Here is a 22,216-nt window from a genome sequence, read left to right on the forward strand (position 1 = left end):
AACTGGTAAAATATCCTTATTAATTGTGATAGATAAGTTGTCAGGAAAGCCATTTTCTTGTCCTCTTTACAAAAATAAAGGAACAGAGAAAGGGTCTCCTGCTTTCTTTCTAAAATGTGCCCTAAAGAGGCCGTGCGTAAAGTGATGCTGTGTGACATCAACGTGACTTGCTGGGCGAAGGCGCAAATTATCAGAGGAGCCGCGCCAGATGGCTCATTCTTGTCCACCTCCTGCTGAGATACTTTGTGACTTTAGTTGTCTTGTTGGAGAGTGGCAAAATTTTAAGGTTTCTGTTGAAATAAATGAGAACAACAAATTACTCTCATGACTTTATTGGTCATTTTAGGCATCAAAGAACCACAATTTTTGTCCCAAAAGGAAACTGGAATTAAAACAATCAATCTCTTTAGAGGCAAGGAAAAAAAAAAAAGAGTAGGGAGTATAAAAAAAGAAAATAAGAGACTGAGTTCCCATTGTGGCACAGCAGTAACAAACCCGACTAGTATCCATGAGGATGTGGGTTCAGTCCCTGGTCTCGCTCAGTGGGTTAAGGATCCCGCGTTGCTGTGGCTGTGGCATAGGTTGCAGATGCGTCTCGGATCTGGTATTGCTGGGACTGTGGCATATGCTGGCAGCTGCAGCTCTGATTTGACCCAGAGCCTGGAAACTTCCACATGCTGCAGGTGCAGCCCTAAAAAGAAAGAAAAAAAAAAAAAAAAAAAAAGGAGTGCTCAGGGGAAGCTCCTTGGTGGCTCAGTGGGTTAAGGATCCAGTATTGTCACTGCTGTGGCTCAGGGTCACCGCTACTGGGGAACGGGTTTGATCCCTGGCCTGGAAACTTTTGCCTGTTGTGAGTCGGCCAAAAAAAAAAAAAAAAAAAAAAAAAAGAAAGAAAGAAAGGAAGGAAGAAAGTGCTCAGGGCGGGGCTGTGACTGTGTGGGAGTGAGGAAGATGCACAAAAGGTGACATCGAGTGTGGCCAAAAGTGAGCAGGACTTTGTGGTGGAAGATTCCAGAAAAAGGGATGAGGGTGAGTGGTGGCCTTGGGAGCCACAGAAGAGCTTCTGCACAGAGATCCTAGGACCCTCCATGGGAAGAGGCACCAAAATAATGCCAGCCCTGCGAGAACAGGAGCCTGGGGGTGGGGGGCAGAGGTTCCAGCCTCGGGGGAGCAGGGTGCTCACCAGAGGCCCTGCCTCTTCGAAGGCGACCTGAAAACAAAACATTGAACACTCACACTTCCCTGCTCTAAGTTTCAGCTTTGGCATCAGGCTCGTCACGCGAGGTTCCAGTAGCAGTAATTGCTCTCCACGGTCTCTGCAGGAAGTCCCCGCTCTTTTGCCCCTCCCCCACTTCTCAACCATCTCTTTCACTTCAGAGTCGAAGAATCTGGGAGCCCTGGTCCCCACGGTGGAGGGAGGCATGGAGGACGGGGCGCTGTGAGTCTGCACAGGGCGGGGGCGGGGGTGCCACAGCCTGGGCACCCTTCGAAGAGCCACAATCTGGTTCAAGTTTGGGGGGTGCTCCTACCTGTTCTCCCCTCCCCCTGGGCCACACGCCACCCAACGCAGAGAAGCAGCCATGCTGGGTGCAGGTCAGGGGAAGGCTGATGAAGCTCATTCTATCCCCTTCCAGCCACCTGCAAGCCAGGGGGTCTGCACTAGACCCAGCCCTGAGCCAATCACCTGATGGCACTCCACCATTCCAGTGACTGGCTAGGAATGGGCACAGGATGTTGCCCGTCCAATCAGGGTGAAGATTCTTTCCCCTTGGATGGGAAGGAAGAAGCGTGCAGGCCCTGGTGATTCTGGCCACCGTTTCACTGTGACCTTCCTGTCACATTGCCAACACGCTCCATCATCCGTTTGAGGTCGAAGGTAAAATGTTTCCAAAGACGACTGCTCAGAAGTTCCCTCGTCCCTGAATGCACAAGGCTCTGCTCCCTCCCCTTGCATCCGGCCTTGGACTTACTGTCCCCAGCAGAATGAGGCACAGGTGATGGTCCAGGACTTCCAAGCCCAGGCTTTTAGGGACCGGTCAGTGTCCACTTTGACCCTCTCAGGATCCAGCTATGTAAAGATGCTCAGGCTGATCACTAAGTAGAGAGAGAGAGGCCAACGTGCTCCCGGCTCTCCATCCATCCAGCGGAGGCGTGAGAATGTGGCCAAAGCCATCTCAATCTCCAGGGCCCAGCTAAGCCCCCAAAGAATGCAGATGTCTGAATAATCCCAGCCCAGACCATCGGAGCAGAGGAACCTTCCACTAAACCACAGTCCTGAGAAATAAGAGCTTGCTGTTGGTTAAGCCCCCAAGTTCGCGTCCTTTGTTACTCAGAAATAAATAGCTGATTCACAGCATGAGTTGGGCTTACCGTTATCTTAATAGAGTCCTCACTGGTTTGTTTACATAGGTTGGTTTGTTTGTCTTTTTAGGGCCACACCCCTCATTCCCAGGCTAGGAGTTGAGTTGGAGCTGCAGCTGCCAGACTTCGCCACAGCCATTGCAATGCAGGATCCAAGCCGCGTCTGAGACCTACCCCACAGCTCACAGCAATGCTGGATCCTTAACCCACTGAGCAAGGCCAGGGATTGAACCCGCATCCTCACAGATACTGGTTGGATTCATTACCGCTGAGCCACGACAGGAACTCCCTGTTTCCATAGGTTTAGAGTTAAGATGCTGTCCGCCGCTAGCAACAGAAAATCCAACTCAACAAGGATAGTTATTATCTCTCATAACATGAGATCCAAGTTGGGGCGGTGGCAGGACTGGTTAATGGCCAGTGGTGTTATCCAGGACCCAGTCTTTCCCATCCCTCCACGCCGCCATCCCCACTGGGAGGATATTCGGTCACATCATGGATGCAAGAAGGCTGCAGAGTGCCAGACGTCACATCCAAACTCACGCCATCCAGAGGGACCAAGGAGCATGTCCTCGTCATGGGCCTTTTTATGAGTGAGGAGACCTTCCCAAAGGCAGGTTCATTGGCTTACACTTGTTTTAAACCAGTCACCGAAGAGGCGTGGAGTTACTGAGATGAGCTTACCTGGACCAGTTCCCCCCTGCTGTGTGAACCCTGCCGGGGCGGCTACCTGGACCAAGGTGGGTTTCTGGCAGCAAGGACAGAGGGCACGGCTGTGGCAAGCACAGTGTCTACTACAATACAAAATTAACACTGGCCACAGAACAAAACAGGCCTTCCTGAAAAACATGCAGCCTTTATCCCGTCACCATGTCGGATTTCTCCCTGCAAATGCCACTGACTGCGCGGAGGAAGGCCGGCCAAAACCTGGCGCTGGCAGCGGGCTCCTGGCAGAAGGCAGGCAGCGTTGCTGGGAGGAGACGAGGAAAAGTGTGGGACGTCTGCGGCTCGGTCATCGTTCTATGACCCACCAGAGGCGCTGGCCCCAGGGCCCAGCCGCCACCCCTGCCCAGCGGAGGGGGCCTGGGGACAACCGTGGTTCCTGGAGCCTGACATGAGTTGATCGAATGGAAAAGGCAGCTGGACAAGCCCCGTGGCCACTAAGGGAAACAGACACTGCCAGGCGAAGGTGAGGCCAGGGCGTGGTGGAGGGAAGGAAGGCCCCATCTCTCTCCTGGTCTCCAGTTGGCAGCGGGCACCTCTGTTGGTGCAGATCCCCCAGGGGGGCCTTGGGCCTCCTAGACACAAAGCAGGAGAGAGTAGATTTGGAAGGAAAGTGGAGAATCATTGAGTTAGCTGACCCCAAACTGGAGCATTTTCCGCAGAAAAGCACGTCAGCGTCGGGATGGTTTGGGCCTGATTACCCGATTATTCACTAGTGCTCCTTCCTAGTCTCCGCGTCTAACCCCAAGTGCCCGTGCTTCTTCCCGAAAAGCAGCCAGAAGAACACTCAGGTGCGTTCCGGCAAGGCCCGGATCGGATCGGTCGCCAAAGGCCTTGTCAGGCCCCTCGGGTTTCACAAGTGGTGGCCCTTGGCCCCAAGAACGGAAGTTGGAAACAAAGTGCACCGGTACAGGGCGGGCCGGGGTTGAGAAGAGATAGTTTGCTTCATGCTGGGAAAGCGGAAACATTCCCCGCATTGAACCCAGGCGTCTGCCTGACAGAAACGCTCTCCCCGCCTGATGCCTGATGCCCAGAGAGCTGCACAGGCGCGCGCCCCGGGGCCCAGAGCTCCCTCTCGGCGGAGCTAGCGGCGGAGGCAGGAGCTGGACCGGCCCGACAGCAACAGGCAGCGTGGCCTGTGGGGCTGGAGGCTGGACTAACAGGTTCGAGGCTGATTTCTACCCCTCACCCCCGCCGGATAACGAGTGCCTGCGACTGTCACAGCTCTGGAGTCCAAAGGGCCAGGGGCCCAGGGCTCGGGCGCCTGTGGGATTTCAGAAAGAAGCAAGGATCCCAGGTGGGGGACCCTGCGCCCATCTTCCCTGCGGCGCGGAGAAGCCGCGCGACCCTGGGCAGCCACTTGAGGCCCGCCTCCGCCTCTGTCACCTGCAGAGCAGGAGGGGCCTCGCGTGGGGCCGGCCTGGCACTGGGGAGACACAGACCCGATTCAGCCGGTCTCGGGCCCAACCCTCCCCCGCTCCCCCGCCCCCTCCCCGACTCCCCGCGCCGCCCTCGGGCCTTCCGGGGTGGATGGAAGTTTGAGGCCCGCGTGCCTGCGCCCCGGACGGACCCGGTGCCAGGCGCCGGCTCCCCGCCCTCCGGGCCCCAGGTGTCTGGCGCGCATCCCCGCCCGGGAGGCGGAAGCAACAGGAAGCCGTTCCCCGCCCGCGGGCCCCCCGCCCTCCGCCCTCCGCCCCAGGGCCCCGGGCGCCCGGGCTGCGGGGGCGGGCCTCGGGGAGGGCCGGGCGCGCGGGCCGGAGTCTGCGAGGGCGCGGGAGCGGGGCGGGGGCCGGGCGGCGGGGCGCATGCTCACTCGCGCTCGTGACGTGCGCGCCGGGACCGGGGCCGGAGGCCGGGCTGAGAGGGGCGGCGGGCGGAGGCCGGGAGGAGAGCAGAGCGGAGAGCGGAGCGCAGGAGAGCAGAGGAGCCGGAGCGCGGAGCCGAGCAGCGGCGGGATCGGCCGGCCGCCGCGCGCCCAGCCGCAGCCCCATCGCCCCAGCCGCGGCGCGCGGGCTCCGGCCACCGAGCGGCCGCCCGCCGAGCGGCCACCCCTCGCCGGCCGCCGCGGGCCGGGCCGGGCATGAGCGCGGAGGGGCCGCGGCCGCCCCCCGCACCGCCCGGCGCGCCCAGGCCGTGACCGGGGCGGGGCGCGCGGCCGCACTCGGGCCCGGGCCCATGGGCGCGCCGAGCCGGGCTTGGGGGCGCTGAGCGGGCGGGCGCGGCCGGAGGAGCCATGGACTGCAGCCTCGTGCGGACGCTCGTGCACAGATACGTGAGTGCTGCCCGCGCGGGGTTGGGGCCGGGGCCGGGCCGGGCCGGGGCCGGGCGGGACGGGTCCTCCGCCCCCGACCCTGCTGCGGCCTCCCGCCCGGGGTCGCTGAGGGCTCGGGCGGCCTCGCGGGGGTCACCGCGCCCGGGGACGGCGGGACGCGGGAGGACCTGCGGAGTCGGCACCTCGGGCCCCGACGGCGCGGGCGCCCTCCCGCCGGCTCCCGGGCCGCGTGCCTCCCCGGAGCCGGGCCGGGGGCTGTCCCGGCGAGTCCGGGCCCGGGCTGGGGAGGAATGCTTGATGCTGCCGAGTGGGCACCCGGATTAAGGGACTGGAAGAGAGACCCGATACAGGGAAAGGCGGTGGCTTTGCTCGTTTTGTCACAGCGATGGGGGATTCGGAAGTGAAGTTTGGGACATTTTTTGCCCGAAAGTAACCAATCAGATCCAGGGCCCGGGTGTTCGGAGTTCCTCGGAATCCTCGCTCCGGGTGATCCTTGGCGAGGTCGGGTAGGGTGGAGGCGTGGAGGGAAAGTTGGTTTTGACTCACATCAGACCAAGGGGGACTGCGTGGGGCAGCGACGCTGGCATCAGATGTGTGGGGGGGGGGGGGGCGCAGGAGAAGGAAAGCGTCCGTGTCTTTAACAAAGGGCCCCTCCGTCCCCGCGCGGACCGCCGTCGGGCACAGGTTGGGGAAGCCGCGCCCACCGAGGTTTCCGCTGGAAGAGGGCACGGTTATGGGAGCTTGGCTTTTTCTGGCTTAGGAACGCCTCAAACTGGTCTCCCATATTGATGAGCTTTCTTTGAGAAAGAGACCTTGGCCAGAGAGAAGGCGTTTCTGTTCAGCCCTGGGAACTTGAATCAAAGTTCTCCCCAGCGAGTCCACTCTCCAGCCAGACGCCAGGAGCTTGTGGCACCTTCTCGGAGCTCCCTTGGGAAGGACAGCCTGTTGCAGTTGGGGGAGCGAACTCCTCTCTGATTCTGGGAAGGGGTGGGAAGGCTGCCTGCAGGAAAGGTGTCCCCATGGACTCTTGAGTCCATATTACAATGTAGTGTAGACAGCAGGTGCCACCCTGGTGCCTCTAGAGGAACACATTCTGGAAAACCCAGCCGCAGTAGGTAACGGGATGTGTATGAGACATGTTTGGTCCCAGGGGTGTTCTCAGCGGTTTGGCTGGAGGGTGGGACCAGCGTTCCCCTAGGCTGTGCTTGCTAGTGTAATTTCTCTTCTCTTCCAACGCTTGGGGATGAAAAGGCGAGTTGAGCCGTGAGCGGCAATGCGGAGGGCCGGGTGGACCTCCTCGACCCTCCCAGACCCCGTCCCCCCTGGGGGTGGGCCAGACACACTGCCCATTGCGGTGCTTTGACTCCCTTACCCCCTCCAGACCAGCAGCCGCCCGTGCTGCACCAATCCGCAGAAACGTCAGTGTGCCTTACACTTTAAAATGCCCCTTTAGGAGTTCCCCTGTGGTGCGGCAGAAACAAATCTGATGAGGAACCATCAGGTTGTGGGTTTGATCCCAGGCCTTGCTCTGGGTTAAGGATCTGGCGTTTGCCATGAGCTGTGGTGTAGGTTGCAGACGCGGCTCGGATCCTGCATGGCTGTGGCTCTGGTGTAGGCTGGCGGCTCCAGCTCCGATGAGACCCCTAGCCTGGGAACCTCCATATGCCATGGGAAGCGGCCCTAGAAAAGGCAAAAAGACAAAAAATAAAATAAAATAAAATGCCCCTTTAGGAGTTGCCCTGTGGTGCAGCAGAAACCAATCTGATGAGGAACCATGAGGTTGCGGGTTCGATCCCTGGCCTCGATCAGTGGGTTGAGGATCTGGCGTTGCCATGAGCTGTGGTGTAGATCGCAGATGCGGCTCGGATCCCACCTTGGTGTGGCTGCGGTGTAGGCCGGCAGCTGTAGCTCCGATTATAGACCCCTAGCCTGGGAACCTCCATATGCCTTGGGTGAAGCCCTTAAAAAAAAAAAAAAAAAAAAAAAAAGGCAAAATAAAATAAAATGCCCCTTTGCTATGACATTAGACACATGAAATCAAATACTCTTTCAAACCTAACTGATAACTATTCTTTGGTGAACTTTACCAGTGTGTGAGTTATTCGGTGACGCCTCTAGAATCCAGTTACGGGATTATTTCTGTTTTTCTCCTTCCATATCTTTTTTTTTAAAAGCAATCTGATCATATGGCTGCTTCGCCATATGCGCAGGCAAAACCACTCATTTCTATATTAACTCATGTCTACACTGTCAAACTAATTGCACTTTTTCTAGAAACAGTTGTCTGTTTTCTTATAATTTGATTATCTTTCTTTAGGTAGGAATTAATTATATATCCTTTTGCTATGGGGGAAAAAAGACAGGGATCGACTGTTTATATTTTCTTGTGGTTTCTTCTTCTTTTATAAAAGTGAATAAATTTTAGAATGGATGGACAGTAAGGTCCTGCTGTCCAGCACAGGGACCTATATCCAACCTCCGGGGATGGACCATGATGGGAGATAATATGTGTTAAAAGAGATTGTATATATGTGCATGACTGGGTCACTTTGCTGTACAGCAGAATTGGCACAACGTTCTAAATCAACTGTGCTTTAATAAAAATTTAAAAAATAAACATCTTCAGGAGTTTTCCTCATGGCTCATCGGAAGCGAATCCGACCAGTGTCTGTAGGATGTGGGTTCAATCCCTGGCCTCGCTGAGTGGGTCCAGGGTCCGGTGTTGCCGTGAGCTGTGGTGTAGGTTGTAGACGAGGCTTGGATCTGGCGTCGCCCTGGCTTTGGTGTAGGCGGGCAGCTGTAGCTCAGTTTGCTCCCTAGCCTGGGAACCTCCATATGCTGTGGGCGTGGCCCCCCCCAAAAGCAACAAAAATAAATAAAAGGAAATAAACTTTTTTCCTGTTTTAAAAAAACATGAATAAAATAATACCCCGTTCCCTTCTAGTGTTCACACAGTCAGAATTTCCAGGACAAAGAAACCTTTTCATGATGGTGCGCGAGGGCTGCCAAAACACAAAGAAGTCCTGGGGAAATTGCTGTAGGTATTTTATTCTGGGTCACTCCAGAGAGATTGCGTAGGCAGATGAATGAGAGACTCTCCGGGTTGGGCCAGGTGTACCCCAAAGCCTGTTCTTCCTCGTTGGTTGTGGTCTGGTGCGAATTAGCCATGCGGAGCTGTGCTCTAATGGAGAAGTGCTTATGTCCTGTCGGCTTTTTAGAGAAATTTTAACCGAGTGGGTGGAGAACTAGTGTTAGTCTCCTTCTAAGAGGTGTGAGGGGTTCCCGTCGTGGTGCAGTGGTTAATGAGTCTGACCAGGATCCTTGAGGATGCGGGTTCGATCCCTGGCCTCGTTGAGTAGGTTAAGGATCCAGCGTTGTCGTGAGCTGTGGTATAGGTTCCAGACACGGCTCGGATCTGATGTGGCTGTGGCTGTGGTGTAGGCTGGCGGCTGTAGCTCCGGTTTGACCCCTAGCTTGGAACCTGCATATGCCGTGGGTGCGGCCCTAAAAAGACCAAAAACAGAAAAAAAAGAAAAAGAGGTGTGAGGTGGGCAACCTAGTTGGGTGAGACCAAGTTGTCAGAGACGCTGCAGCGTCTCTGGCGCTGCCGGAGTGTGGAGTGGGCCTGCCCCCCTGGAGGCTGCGTCCCCCTGGGCAGGTGGCTTCGCGTTTCCTTGACTCAGTTTCCCGGTCTGAGAACGAAGAGCAGTCCTGCTTCAGGGGGTTATTGGGAGGGTTAAGCGACTTAGTACGGGCCAGGAGCTGGGGTCCCCCTGGCTCTGAGGATGCGCACCTGTCACTTCTGGCTCTTAGCCTCTCTTTGTCCCCAGTCACTGGCCCAAGGGCCAGGAGAGGCGGGTGCTTCTGTGGCTTGACTGCCCGTCAAGTGGGCAGCAGGGCCCCGCAGTGTGGGGGGCCCCGACGGGATTTGGGAACTGTTAAAACAGGTGCCTGGAACACCGCAGGCCCCGCAAAAAGTCTGTGGGCCACGTTTGGCCATGAGGTCATTTCCGGGCCAGGATGGCCTCCCCTCCTCTGGTCGTGCCTCACATTCAGGAGGTTGGACAGTCAGGCTCGGTTGTGTCCTGTCCCTGGAGTTTGTTTCGAGTACTTCAGCCTGGCTGTCGCTCCTGCTTTTGTCGTCTGCTCGTCCACGCGTCTGCTCATTTGTGTCCCACAGCGTTTGCTTTCCAGGATGTCTCTCCCGTGTAAGGCAGCGAACTTCTGAAGAATCCGGGCATTTTCCTTCCTAACAGGAGATATTTGTTTTGAAACAAGCTGTTACATGAGGACTGGCTTTCTAAGGGACAGATAACATGATTGGCCCCCGGAGACCTTCGAGCCTGGCTGTGTGAGCGCGTAAACCTCCCAAAACCTTCCCGTTTGTACGCATGCTGTCTGCTTTCCTTCATTTTTTATCACCAGGTGGCCTGTGACATGTCTTCTTTAAAAACTTCGAGTGCTGCCTGACTTGGATGGCCTTCCTGAGGCAGCCGCAGGCGATACTGGGGCCCCCTGGGGTTCAGCTCCTGGGGTCTACACCCCAGGACACCAAGTGAAGCCCCTCAAACCGCCAAGCCTTCAGGTATTTGCGGTAGGCAGCCCCTTAGGCTGGCAGGCCTGGGTCTGTGGAGCAGGGCTGTGGCCTGACCGTGTGGGCACAGGCCTTTCAGAGCCATCTGCCTGATGTGTCATTTAACCTTTGTGTTTGGCTATTAAGTTAAAATCCTTCCATTGTCCTTTCAAACCGCATTTAATGCCTGCCTGTTGGGGACAAGTGATCTTGAGAGGCTTGTCTTTCAGGCCGGAGGGTAGGTTTAGTGACAGGAGGAGAAAAGCAGTTTAGCTGAGGGTCAGTTGCACTTCCAGACTGTTGAATGCACGGTCCCCATTTGCGGTTGGCGAAAACCCCCTGGACCCGTGACCCGGGCCTCTGTTGACGCTGTGCTGGGCCTGAAACCTAGAAACACGCTGTTCCTTGGGGCTGGGCCTGCATGTTCCACTCGAATCGCGTAATCAGAGATGCTTGGATTCCCGAGTCCCAGACTTACAAATGCCTTTTTAACCAAGTTAAATGCAGGCAGAAATGCTATTTATTTGCAAGGAAAATCAATAAAAAAGCCATTTTTACAGCAATGGAAGTGCAGCGAGCTGGCGCGAGGGGTTGTTTCCACATTCACCTGGGTGCCGGTGTCTGGGAGGAGCAGCCGAGATGTTTGCTGAGGTCAGAGCTCAGCATCAGAGCCCAGCAGAGGCAGGTTGAGACCTGGCCTGGGCCTTCGGCTCTGAGGCCTTGGGGACTTCCTGTTTGAAGCTGGTGGCTTACCATGCCCCCCAGGGTGGCAGGGCGGGGTGGGGGCGGGGCCTGTGCCACGGGGCGCTCAGGCGGCGGACCTCTTGTTTGAACCCATCTGATGTTCCTGGGAGGGATGTGTCGTCTCTGCTGCTTCCTGAAGCCTCGGGCCTTTCCTCCCCACGTGGACAGCCGTGGAGGCCGGGCCGCCCTTGGTGAGAACACGCCTCGGATAGGACGCCCCCGCTGCCCCCAGCACTCCAGCCCTTCTGGTAAAGTTCCTGCAGGTGTTCAGAGCCCACCCCCACCCCCTCCCCTCCTCCTTCTCCTGAACCAGCAGGTCCCTTTAGGGGACGCCGTCTAGTCCCCGTGGATTCAGTCACGCTTTTCAATTGCCCTTTTTAAAAAACCTCCTTTCTTGACCGCACCTCCCCCTCCCCCGTCACCCCACTTCTCTGCCTTGTGGCCGACACCTGCTTCCTTCCTCCGGGGCGGCTGGTCTCTCGGGCAGTGGGGGGGCAGGCTCATCTCCAAGGTGGTCCCGCCAGCGGTCACCTCTCTGTCCTTGCACCTGACCTCAGTGTACGGATGCAGCTTAGCACACACAGGTGCGCTCCTGAGGCACAGCGGGGCGGCGCGGAGAAAGGTGCGTTGCAGGCCACGCAAGGACTGGCTCGCGCTCCGTCCCTACCTCCCCGTCGGTTCCGGAGGAAAAGTTATAATAGGCAAATTTCGGGGTGCGGGCTGCAGGGTTGTGGCCTCTTCTGATTGGTGGGGGTGAGGTGACAGGGTGGGCAGGCCTTCAGGACCTTGCTCAGCCCCGAGGTGCCCCCCTCCCGCTGGGGGGCCTCCGTTCCGAGGAAGAGCTGAAGGTCCAGAAGGTCAGAAGCTGGCCCTGCCCCCAGGCGGCACTGCCCCTCCCTGGTCTCTGCATCCCCCTCCCCTCCCAACCAGCACCTGTTAGAACCTGCCCTTGGGAGCTCCGGGAAGGTCAGGGAGGCTGCACGTGGCCTATTCCTACAGGCAGGACGTGGGGGGGCTCGGAAAGGGTTTGTACCCGGGAGCCCACAGGTGTCATAGGCACAGCCTGCGTTTGCTGAGCGCCTCGTGTTCACCGACACATCCCCGAGAAGAAGGCGCCCTGTCCTGTCGCTTGCTGGCCCGCCTGCGACCTGCGGGCAGGGGAGGCGGCGGCGGGGCTGGACCGCGTCCGTGCTGGAAGCCCCGTCTGGCAGAGAGCCAGGCCCGCGCCGCCGCTGCCCCTTCGCTCCGGCGACCCTGCGGCTGAGGCTGGCGCCGCCCCGCCCCACGTCACCCCCGCTGCGTCCTCCTCTCCCCTCGGGGTCCTCCTCTGAGCTCCTCTCTCTCTGGAGCCCAGCTCCTCATCCGCCGCGGAGTCGGCGCCTCCGTAACCAGCGGCCGAGGATGCGCGGGCCTCTTAACGTGTCTGTTACTAAGAACCAGGCAGACGGCATCGCCGCGGAAGCCGCGGTTCTTCCGAGGACCTGAGTGACTAGTGACAGACAGTCTCCCAGTCTTGTTTAAGGTTTACTTCCGTCGGTGAAAAATGGATCGGGGCTCTAAGGAGGAGCGGAAGGTTTTATGGGAGCCAGGTTTGAGGGTCGTATCCCAGGAGGGCAGCTCAGAAAAGCTCCGGGACCCGTTGTGCTCCTTAGAAGTTGACACACAGCTCACGTCAGCGTTCTGAGACAGGGCCGTTCACCAGGAGACGTGTTGTGGACGGAACCCAGATCTAAGCGCCGTCGGGGATCGTGAGACCGCGAATACAACCTCGAAGGCGTGTGGTCCTCAGGGGGCGGTCCTGTCGAGGCCGCGGCGCCTCGTGGTTGAGTGGGTGTTCCTGCCGATGGGGGCCCAGGGGTGCATAACACGGACAAGGTGCCCAGTGGGGAGAGAGTGCCAAGGGGCAGGGGGGGTTCTGTGTTTAAGGTTTTCTGGTCTTGCTGCAGAAGATGAGTTTTATGTCACACTTCAAACCTGTGACATCTCTTTCCTTGGGGCCTTTCGGGGGTCATGACAACGCGTGGGTCAGGCCAGGAGGCGCTGGTGCCACCCCTCACCTGGTGACGCTCTCGGGGAAGTCCAGTCCCCGGGGTCACTCCCACAGCCTCCCACCTCGAGGGGCCTCTGTGCTCTTGCTGGGGCTCGAGGGCTGGTCCCCATCGCTGTGGCTGGACTTGTTTCCTCTTCTCGCATCCAGCCCCTGGGAAGGACCCTCTCCCGGAGTCTCGTCACCAGCAGGAGGACCCAGCTGCTCCCTCGGGGCCTGGACCCCTCGGGGAGCAAAACTTTCGGTGTGTATGCTTTTTGCTTTCCGGGCAGAGCTTCCCCAGTTTTAGGTTCTCAAAGGGGGGCCTGCCCAGTGAAGGCTGAGAACCTGGTCTGAAAACAGGGAGGCGACTGGCCCTCAATGTGGTTGTGTCACCTGCTCAGTGGCTTCAACTATTTGAGTTTCTGGCCAACATTTAAATACGGACGAGTGCACGCAAGCATCCAGACTTCCCCCTTTTCAAAACAAAACCGGGGTGACCTGGCAGTGCCGGCCGGGGGGCTTTCCCCGGGAGAGTCCTGCGCCTGTCCTGTGGCTGTCCCCCCCACCCCCCAGGATGCCGGCACTTCCAGTTTGGGGGGCACCTGAGGAGCCTCAAGCGAGCTTCGTCCATTGGGGTTAGAAGGCAGGTGACGGCCACCGAGGGGGTGGGGGGAGTTCCTTGTCCCCTGGTGTGTGTGGGGGGCCCAGTCCAGCGGCCTCTGCGGGGCTGGCCCCCCCCCCTGCTGCGCGGGCCGAGAGCCAGGAGCGGATGGGGGCGTCCTCTGTTAACTGTTACCTTTGTACCCCGGGGGGGGGGAAGGCCAGGCCGGGCCAGGTGAGCCATGCGGGTGAGTGAATCATTAGCTGCCTCTTCTCCCAGCCCTTTGACTATTTTCTGCACGCGTTGGAGCGGAGCAGGCGGAAATGTGTGTGTGTGTGTGTGTCCCCGCCCCCGCACTCACAGGAGGGTTGGGGACATTTCTGCCTCCCGCAGTGGCCGCGCCTGACTTAGGAGCTGGTCATTCTCTAAGGCTGAGGCCACTCCTATGTCCCAATTCTTACTCTGCAAATGTGTAACCACTGCCCCCCTCCCGGTTTCTGTGGGCCGTGCGTTTTCCATTTTGCTGTGGTTCTGATTTTCCTACAGGTCTCTGAGTCATAGCGCTTCCTGGGAGCTCTGAGAGAGGGTTTGTCATCTCTGCAGTCAGAGTCCCTTTCCGGGGGCTTCTTGTAACATCTGCCCCACTCCCCACTGGCTGCCCTGCCGGGGTTGCTGGTCCCTTGAGAAAACTGGCACAGTCTCTTGTGTGCGTTGGCGGGTAAACATCTTCCCCAAAGGTGGGCTGTGCCGCTGGCGAGAAGGGTTTTAGGGGCTTTTTGGCGGTGCCTGAGGCATGTGGAAGTTCCCAGCCAGGGACCGAACCCACGCCCCAGCAGCCACCTGAGCCGCTGCAGGGACGGTACCAGATCCTTAACCCACTGAGCCACAAGGGAACTCCAGGAAGGGTTTTAACCTCCATTCACTTGGCTTCCTCTGTGCTCACACCAGTGCCTGTTTCACGGCTTCCGTGGTGGGCAGAGGCCAGAGGTACCAGCAGGGACTGACTGAATCCTGCCTGGCGGTCCTGCCTCCCGTCCAGCTGGGCTCCTGGGGGATTCACGGAACCCCCAGAGCCCAGGTACTACTGGCATTTTGCCGTATAAAGGGCTGTGAAAACGTCCCTGGAATGGACTGTCAATCTCTTGTGTATCTTGTGACAGGTAATTTTTTTTTTTTTTTAATCGGCTCAGAAGGAGAATGAGAGTGAGCTCACTTTTTCTGGCTTAGAAGAGACAAGAATTTCGAGAGGTTTGTCGCTCGTGAAAGACTGTGTGTCCAGAGGTTGTCGGTAATGATGCCATCAGCAGGCAGGACGATGGGCAGCCTGGCAGAGGACCCTCCTCTGTCTACTAACCACCCAGCGTGCCCAGGAAAGGGAGGGGAGAGAGGGCCGCTCTGAGCATCTCTGGTCCCTGGGCCTCCTAGGGGACAAGGGGCCTTGCCCTTCTTGGTGTCTGACGTGGTGGGCTCTCTCCATCTCACGTAACTTTTGCGACAGCCTGTGAGGGTCCTTCCTGCCCTGGGGGGCGGTGGTCTGGTCTGCTGCCTGCAGCCGAGCCCTCTGCCCGCCTCTGACCCTGTCCCGGGCTCCTCTGCGGCCGTGGGAGTCTACAGACGCCCCTTCTCACTCTGCTCCCTGCGGCCACCACTTCCTTGAAACCCGCTGCCCCGTTCCTGGAGCTGGTGAACTCATCCGCACGTGTAGCCTCGGGCACCTGCTTCCGCATCCTGTCCAGTCGGGTTTGGGGGAGAGACCAGGTTTGATTCGGGGTGGCCTTTCCTGGCGACTTTGCGCCCGGAGCGGGGAGCGCGGGGCAGGCCGCACGCGCTCTTCCTTCCGTGTTTTCTTGGAGTCGAGCCGTTTACCACGTTGTGTTCGTGTCGGGCGTGCAGCCTGTGTGTGCGCCTGTGATCCATCCTCTTTCCCATCCTTTTCCGCCTGGGTCAGGACCAGAGACTGAGTCCAGGTCCGGTGCCCGCAGTAGGTCCTTGCCGCTTGTCTGGTTTATGTGCGTCTGTGTCTGCGTGGATCCCAACCTCCTGTGAGTTGGCTGCCGTGCTGTCACCCGGCACCTCTCCCTGTGAGGCTGCCAGGTTACGACTCCACCCTCAGGACCCCCTGGAATCGGAATGACCCTCCCGAATCCCCACCTGCAGATACAGTCCCGGCGGGGCGGGGGAGGGGACTCTGCGCGATTCCCGGGACTCGATTCAGTCCGTGTCTCTGTGCTACTACAGCAGGTCCTGCTGGGGTCAGAGGAGGCAGTTTGAGAAGATGTCCTACACGGGCTGACCGTATTATTGAACGAATACAGAGACAAATGCTCCGCAAGTGCGGAGAGACAGATGAAACCAGCGTTCCGTGGGCACGGGTGACAGTAAGACCGTGTTATCCAACGGATACAGAAACAAATGCTCCGCAAGTGCGGAGAGACAGATGAAACCAGCATTCCGTGGGCACGGGTGACATAACTGGGTTAGAGGAGACGCAGATGTAAGCGACCCGGCCCTTGTGTGAAGTGATGCACCGAGGCCGCGCTGCAGCAGGTCCGAGGCTGCGTTTGCGCTTGTGCTGCTCCCCTTTGGCCCCCTGTGGAGGGACCCGGGGGTTAGTGTTAAGGCAAGGCTCCAAGGCTCTGTTGGGCGTTTTGGGTTACAGCCTAAATCCACAGCGTCTGGCCCCTGGATGGCACGGGCACGGCGCTGGCCCTGTCACGGGATTGGACGGACGTGCCCGCTCGGAGGCTGGGAGGCCGCCGTGTCGCCGCCGGCTCCCCGGTCGTGGGATTGGGTCTAAGGGCCTCAGTGCTGTGGGCCTGCTTGGTGCAGGGTGCCCTCTGGGCAGAATCAGAAAGTGAGGGTTGGAAGGTGACCTGGGGGTGACGGGGACGTGTTTTCTCTGCGGGTCTAGAGGCAGTGTCACAGGGTCACCTGCATGGCCGGGAGGCTTTCACGGTGACCTGTGAGTCCCCCGCCACCTGCTGCCTGCTTTCCGTCAGAGGCGTCTCTGTCACCACAGCTCAGTCTTCCGTTAGAATGTCATCCTGAAGCCACGCTCCTCGCGTGACTGGGAGCTCGTGGCCTCTGCCGACAGCGGGGACACTGGTCACTGACCCCGTCCGATGCTGTGACAGTACTTGAAGCCCAGGCCCCGGCGGGGCTCCCAGCTCCCGCACCGTCTGTCTGAGCTGCCCGTGCGGGCTCTGCTTCCTGCAGATCTCGAGTTCCCGTCGGGAGTCGGGGGACCCGGCCTGGCGTGCCTTCCCGCGCCCTCGAGCTCCCACGCCGGGCGGCTCAGACCTGCTGGGAAGGAGGTGGCCGCCCCGGCCCTCACGTAATCTCCCTCCTTCAGCGAAAAGCGGATTTCCTCCAGCCTATTTTCAGCAAAGGATTGGGGACAGAGAAGTTGGGCTGCTGGGGAGTCACCTGGATTTCCCTGGGGTTCTAGGAGGGTCTCGGGACTGCCCAGCAAAACATGAGCTTTAAAATCGTGGCGTTAAAGCTGCTCCGGGAACACATGGTGGGAGGATGAGTAACCAGAGGGGAAATCAGACCTGGATTTCCCTGTCACTTGCAGGTAAAGTTGTGTGCATGGGGGACAGCTTAAATGACCTTTTCTCTTTAGAGTGTGTGGAAACAGGCGTTTTGATGTGGATAAACACAGACAAACCATTAAACAGTCGAGGCCGTGAAGTGTGTACATGCACTTTTTTCAGCTCGGGTGGACATCTGACTGCGGCGTGTGTGTTGAGGTGACTGTCAGGTGGATTGAGTTTGGCCGCATTTCTGATGTTGCTTAACTCATGTTATGTTTTTCTGATGTAAAAAGGGAATGAAATACGTAAGCTCCTGGCTTCTTAGGCAAGCAAATGTACGATTACGGGCAAGAAAAATGTGATGCTTGAATGTATGGCACTCAACGTCAGACGCTGGCCGGCGGTATGAACACTTGCTGTTTTACACACCGAGGCCTCTGGGGGCCACATAGGCACCCCTGCCCCCGCGCCCCTGGGGACTGCGTTCTGTTGGCGGATGACAAACTACGTAAGTGCACAGTATGCGGGGGTTTAGGAACGGCTGCGGACAGAAATGAGATGGGAAAGGGGGTGGGGGAGGACAGGAGGTGTCCAGGCTTGGGGGGTGTGGGATGGAGGCCAGAGGCCAGCCCAGGGCAGCAGGGCCCAAGGGGCTGGGAGGGTCAGGGACCATATGCCACGTGACACTTGAGCTCACAGGAGCCTGTGGCCGCCCCGCAAATGTTATGGCTTAAGATCGGGCTGTGTTGTGGATGTCGGCTTTGATAAAGGTTCACATTCGTTTTATTTTATTTATTTATTTTTTGTCTTTTTTTGTGCTATTTCTTGGGCCGCTCCCGCGGCATATGGAGGTTCCCAGGCTAGGGGTCGAATCGTAGCTGTAGCTACCGGCCTACACCACAGCCACAGCAACATGGGATCGGAGCTGCAGCCTACACCACAGCTCACGGCAACGCCAGATCGTTAACCCACTGAGCAAGGGCAGGGACCGAACCCGCACCTCATGGTTCCTAGTCGGGTTCGTTAACCCCTGCGCCACGACGGGAACTCCCACATTCGTTTTAAAGTCATGAGGCCGGGTGAGGAGAATGTTAGGCAGCAGATGCGTCAGCCTGGTTTTGGCGTCACGAGGCTGCATTGACTCACGGGGTGGACACGCGGTAGCTTGGTCGATGGGCGAGGGTTTTACTCTGGGGAAACGTAACGTTCCAGAGTGACGTATGGTCCAGTGGCGTTAGCGCCTTCACGCTGCCGTCCGGCCGTCACTGCCGTCCACCTCCTGAACTTTGTCATTGTCCCAAACAAACGGATTTACGGGCAGTTTTCAGTAGTTTATTCTGCATTCGATGTTGTAGATCTTGGCTTTTTGGAAACACGGTTTTATAATCAATGAAAAAGACCTTATTGGGGTCGCATACGAAAACACGGAAACCTAAGCACTGATGAAATTTTAATGGAACGTGCACCCTGGCAGGAGGGTTTTTTCTCTTAAATAATTGGTGATGGCAAGTTTTGTTAAAATTTAAATACTCGAATGTGAGGATTCATTTGGGCTCTGTGTGTTTTGCTTGATATGTGCTTGTTGAGAGCAGCCAACAAGGCAATTCTTGCTCCAGAGGGAAAAAAAAACTGATATTTGTCTTAGAACAAGTAATTCTGTAATGAGATAGAATATCGTGGAAATTATGTCTCGTTGGCAATACATTCAAGTAAAAGAGCTGATGGTGTTAGTTTAGTGATACCGTAAAGCTACGTGACTTTCTCCTAAGTGCATTGATGGGGAATAGGAATCAAAGCATTTTATGTGAAATTTTCTTGCAGAAACTGCGTTCTGCTGATTGACTGTTCCATTTGGATCAGTTTTCTGTCTTCAGCTAATCTTTAACATGTTTTTCTTTTACTTCTAAAACAATTACCAAGAAAGAGATTTAATTTAAAATTAAATTTGAGGGTTTTTCCTCTAAAATTGTTGGTTCTCTGAGAAACAATTTCCTGTTGTTTCTACTCCAAAGGTGAGATGAGATTATTTTTTGTTCTTAAATTGAAATCATTCTTTGATTTCCTCCATCGGTCTGTCGCTTCTTCTAGAATGGCATGGTTTCAAAAGCTGTACCTCCCTTTTGTATTAAGTGCTTAATTTATTAACAAGAAGCTTAATTGTGAAGTTGAGTAATTATATCTCTTGACTCGCTTGGCTCGTTGAAAACCACAGCTGCGGCAGGCGGCTGGCGAGATGCCCTGCTTGGCAGGTGATCTTTGGGTTGAGGGAGGAGCCGAAGAAAGAGCACCCGCGGCATTCCCTGCGCCCCTCGCGACGCGACGTGACCTCCCTGAGGACCGGGTTGACGCTGGCTCCTGCCAGTCCACCACCTTGCAAGTTCAGAAGAGGTTCTGGGTCTGAGAGGCGAGGTCCCAGTCGCTCAGAGGCCTCGGCCCTGCCGAGAGGTGGACTTGCGGTGCCCAAGGCTGACTTTCTTCTCTTTCTTTTTTTCTTTGGCTGCGCCCCCGGCCTGTGGACGTTCCCGGGCCAGGGGTCAAACCCTCGCACAGCAGTGACGGCTCTGGATCCTTAACCTGCTGAGCCACCAGGAGCTTCTCGACCTTTTTCTTTTTTTGTCCCAACCCTGCCACACATGTTCAGTGCCCTTTGGTCGTGTTCTCAGCTGATGACCGGCTCCTGCCTGAATTCACCGCGGGGCTTTGTCCCCATGTAGGATCGCGTATGTCTGATTCTGCTTGAGTCTGTGTTCTCGGCGGGCCTGCCCGAGGAAGAGAGCAGTTTGGTTCACACAGGCCTCCCCGGAAGACGAGCCCCCACGCTTTGCTTGGCCTTGTTTCTGTGTGGTGTGAGCTGTTCTGCTCTGGTTGTGACAGTGGGGTGCGGGCGGAACCAGAGGGCTGGAGGCAGCTCTGGGAGGGGCCCGGCCTCCGGGCTGGTGGGGGCCCCTCTGGTGCCGGCTGGTTCCGACACCTGGGATTTGTCATCTCGGTGAGGGGGGAGGGGGGGCCCAGATCTCAGTATTTCACGGAAGGAGCGTGGAGGGAGCAGCTCATGGGCACCTGTGTGGGCAGCGGGAAGACCAGCCCGGGCATTTGGCAAATATGAAAATCACAAAGATGAGTCGTCAAGCTGTGACAAGGCACAGAAGCCACCTTCGCCTGCTGTCACTGCCGTTCCCGGAGGGGCTCAGGGGTGCTGGAGCCCCCGCCCCTGTTCCCGCAATCCTGGGGGTGGTGGGTGGTCAGTGATGGTGCGGGGCGGCCTGCTGTCCCCCTGGGGCTCAGAGCACCCCCTCGTTGAAAACGGGCTGGTTCTCCAAGTCCTGCTCAGAGGTCGCTGTGCCGGTGGAAGGTGGGAGGGGTGCCACGGCGGGCAGTGCATTCTGTATTTGAGGGGAGGAGGGGCCCCCGGGGACCTGCCCCTGTGTCCCTTCCACATGTGCGCGCAGGTGGCGGGTAGCCTGGGACAGCTGTGCTGTGACTTGCTGCCCAGCCCTGGGCCGGCGCTCGGTGGGCACCTCCAGCTCCCTCCAGCTGTCTGAGCCCGGGTCTCACTGGCCTGCGAGGTGTCCCCGTCCCCCCCTCGCTGGTCCCCGCAGCGCAGGATCCTGCGGCCAGAGCCTGCGTGCGAGCTCTCCACCGTCCTCCTAAAGCAGGGCCTGTTTCCATCCCAGTCCTGGTGTAACCTGGAACGTAGCGTTCAGGGTCAACTCTGGTGGTTTGAAAAATCAGCTTGAAGTCGAGCGAAGATCGTCCTAAGTTACCTGTTAGTTCAAAATACAAACCCGGGGGGAGAAGAGCCTTAGGCCAGATCTCAGCTCCGCCCGACGACAGGGGGCAGGCGGGGCTGGGGATCTCGCTCACTGTCCAGGCCACGGCCACGGTCACGGTCACGGTGCACTTGCATCTTGGAAGCGCCCTTCGGAACTGCCGACGTGAGCTGACTGGAGAGTGGGCCCTCCGAGAACTGGGCGGCCGCCCAGACTTCACTTTGGGGTGATGGGGACAGAAAGGGGCCCCGTGGTCCCTGCCTCCTCTCTGCACAGGCCCCGCGGAGCCTGGTTCTCACCCAGTTCAGGAGCCAGGTGAGGGGGGCGGGGAGGAGCCCTAAGTAACTCCCGAGTCGGAGGTTCTCGGCCCAGCCCGCCGCCTGTCGCTTTCTCCATTCTGCTTTCAAACGCCTCGCGCTCCCCCCAGAAACACCGCCCTTGGTTTCTGGCGTCTCCTTCCCGTACCGTTTGGCCATGAGCTCCCGGGGGTGAGCAGTGCAGTGTCCCCGTGAGTAAGAGCAGCCTGATTGCCCACCCCGCCCCCAGACACGGGTGAAGTGCTGGGTCCCTGGCTCTGCCTCCCTGGCCATCAGGGCCAGAGGGCCGGGTTCCTGCAGCCCTGCTGTCCGGGTCGTGTCGTCGCCGGTGTTTCCTTCTTTTTGCGGCCTACCTGCGGCACGCGGCGGTTCCAGGCTAGAGGTCCAATCAGACCTGCAGCCTCCTGCCGACACCACAGCCACAGCAATGCCGGATCCTTAACCCACTGAGCGAGGCCAGGGATCCAACCCGCATCCTCACGGGACTATGTCAGGTCCATAACCCACTGAGCCACAACGGGAACTCTGAGGTGGTGTCATTTAAACTCCCAGCTTACAGAATGTGACAGGGAGGCCACCACCCCAGAGGCTGGGGCAGAGGCTGGCCTGCCTCTGAGCGGGCACGACCCCCATGTGTACCTTCGTTAGGGGCTGGGAGAGAGTGATGCCCTGGGCCAGGCCCAGAACAGGGGCTCTTTCGTTACGGTGGGGGCTGCTGCGGAGTAGCCAGGCTCCCAGCCTCAGCTCCTTTCCCGCGGAGCCCCCTTCGTGGACCAGCCCGATGCCCCCATCCCGGCTGAAACCCGTCTGCACTGTGTGATCTCTGGCTGCAGTGAACCCAGCCTGGCAGCACCTGCGCCGGGCTGCTCCTCTGTCTGTCGGACAGAACCATCCAGCAGGTGACATTCTGGAGCCCCTTGAAGGCTCCCTGAAAACACCCCCAGGGCGCGCTGTGCCCTGGGGTCTGGACACTTCCAGCGGTGGGTGGCTTTCTGGCGCCACCTCAGGACGCAGAGCCCGGGAGACTGACAGGAGTGTGTGTTTGGATATTCAAACGGGACCCATTTGGTTACGGTGAGCAGAGGCTGCAACACTCACGACAAGTTCAGTTGAATCTCACTGGACTCGCAATAGGTGTAAATTCATCCGCAAAGCTGTGTGGATCTTTGTGAAGTCGTTTTTTTAAAAATTGCGTGGTTCTTGTCGATGAAAGCATTCCTGTTGCTGAGCAGCCCATAAAAGGGGCTGCGCCCGTTTAAAGGGCAGTGCTGTGGGATTAAGTGTCCTCGT

General features: G+C 58.0%; 1 protein-coding gene across 7 annotated transcripts in view; it reads left to right on the forward strand.

Annotated features, from left to right (window-relative positions):
• The window catches only part of ATP11A (ATPase phospholipid transporting 11A), a 109,375-nt gene continuing 91,387 nt past the window's right edge, over positions 4,229–22,216 (forward strand). For 3 of the 7 annotated variants that reach the window (XR_002336784.1, XM_021065941.1, XM_021065939.1), the window contains exon 1: positions 5,210–5,356. Coding sequence is in view for 4 of the 7 variants with exons in the window: in XM_021065941.1 (XP_020921600.1) it covers positions 5,318–5,356 (39 nt within the window). In the remaining 3 variants the exon portion in view is untranslated. Of the gene's footprint in view, positions 4,248–5,208; positions 5,357–19,540; positions 19,560–22,216 lie in introns of those variants that run through there. The other 4 variants (XM_021065938.1, XM_021065946.1, XM_021065944.1 and 1 more) reach the window with 3 other exon arrangements.

The sequence above is a fragment of the Sus scrofa genome, chromosome 11 (genome assembly GCF_000003025.6).
Source record: "Sus scrofa isolate TJ Tabasco breed Duroc chromosome 11, Sscrofa11.1, whole genome shotgun sequence".
Classification (NCBI taxonomy): Eukaryota; Metazoa; Chordata; class Mammalia; order Artiodactyla; family Suidae; genus Sus; species Sus scrofa.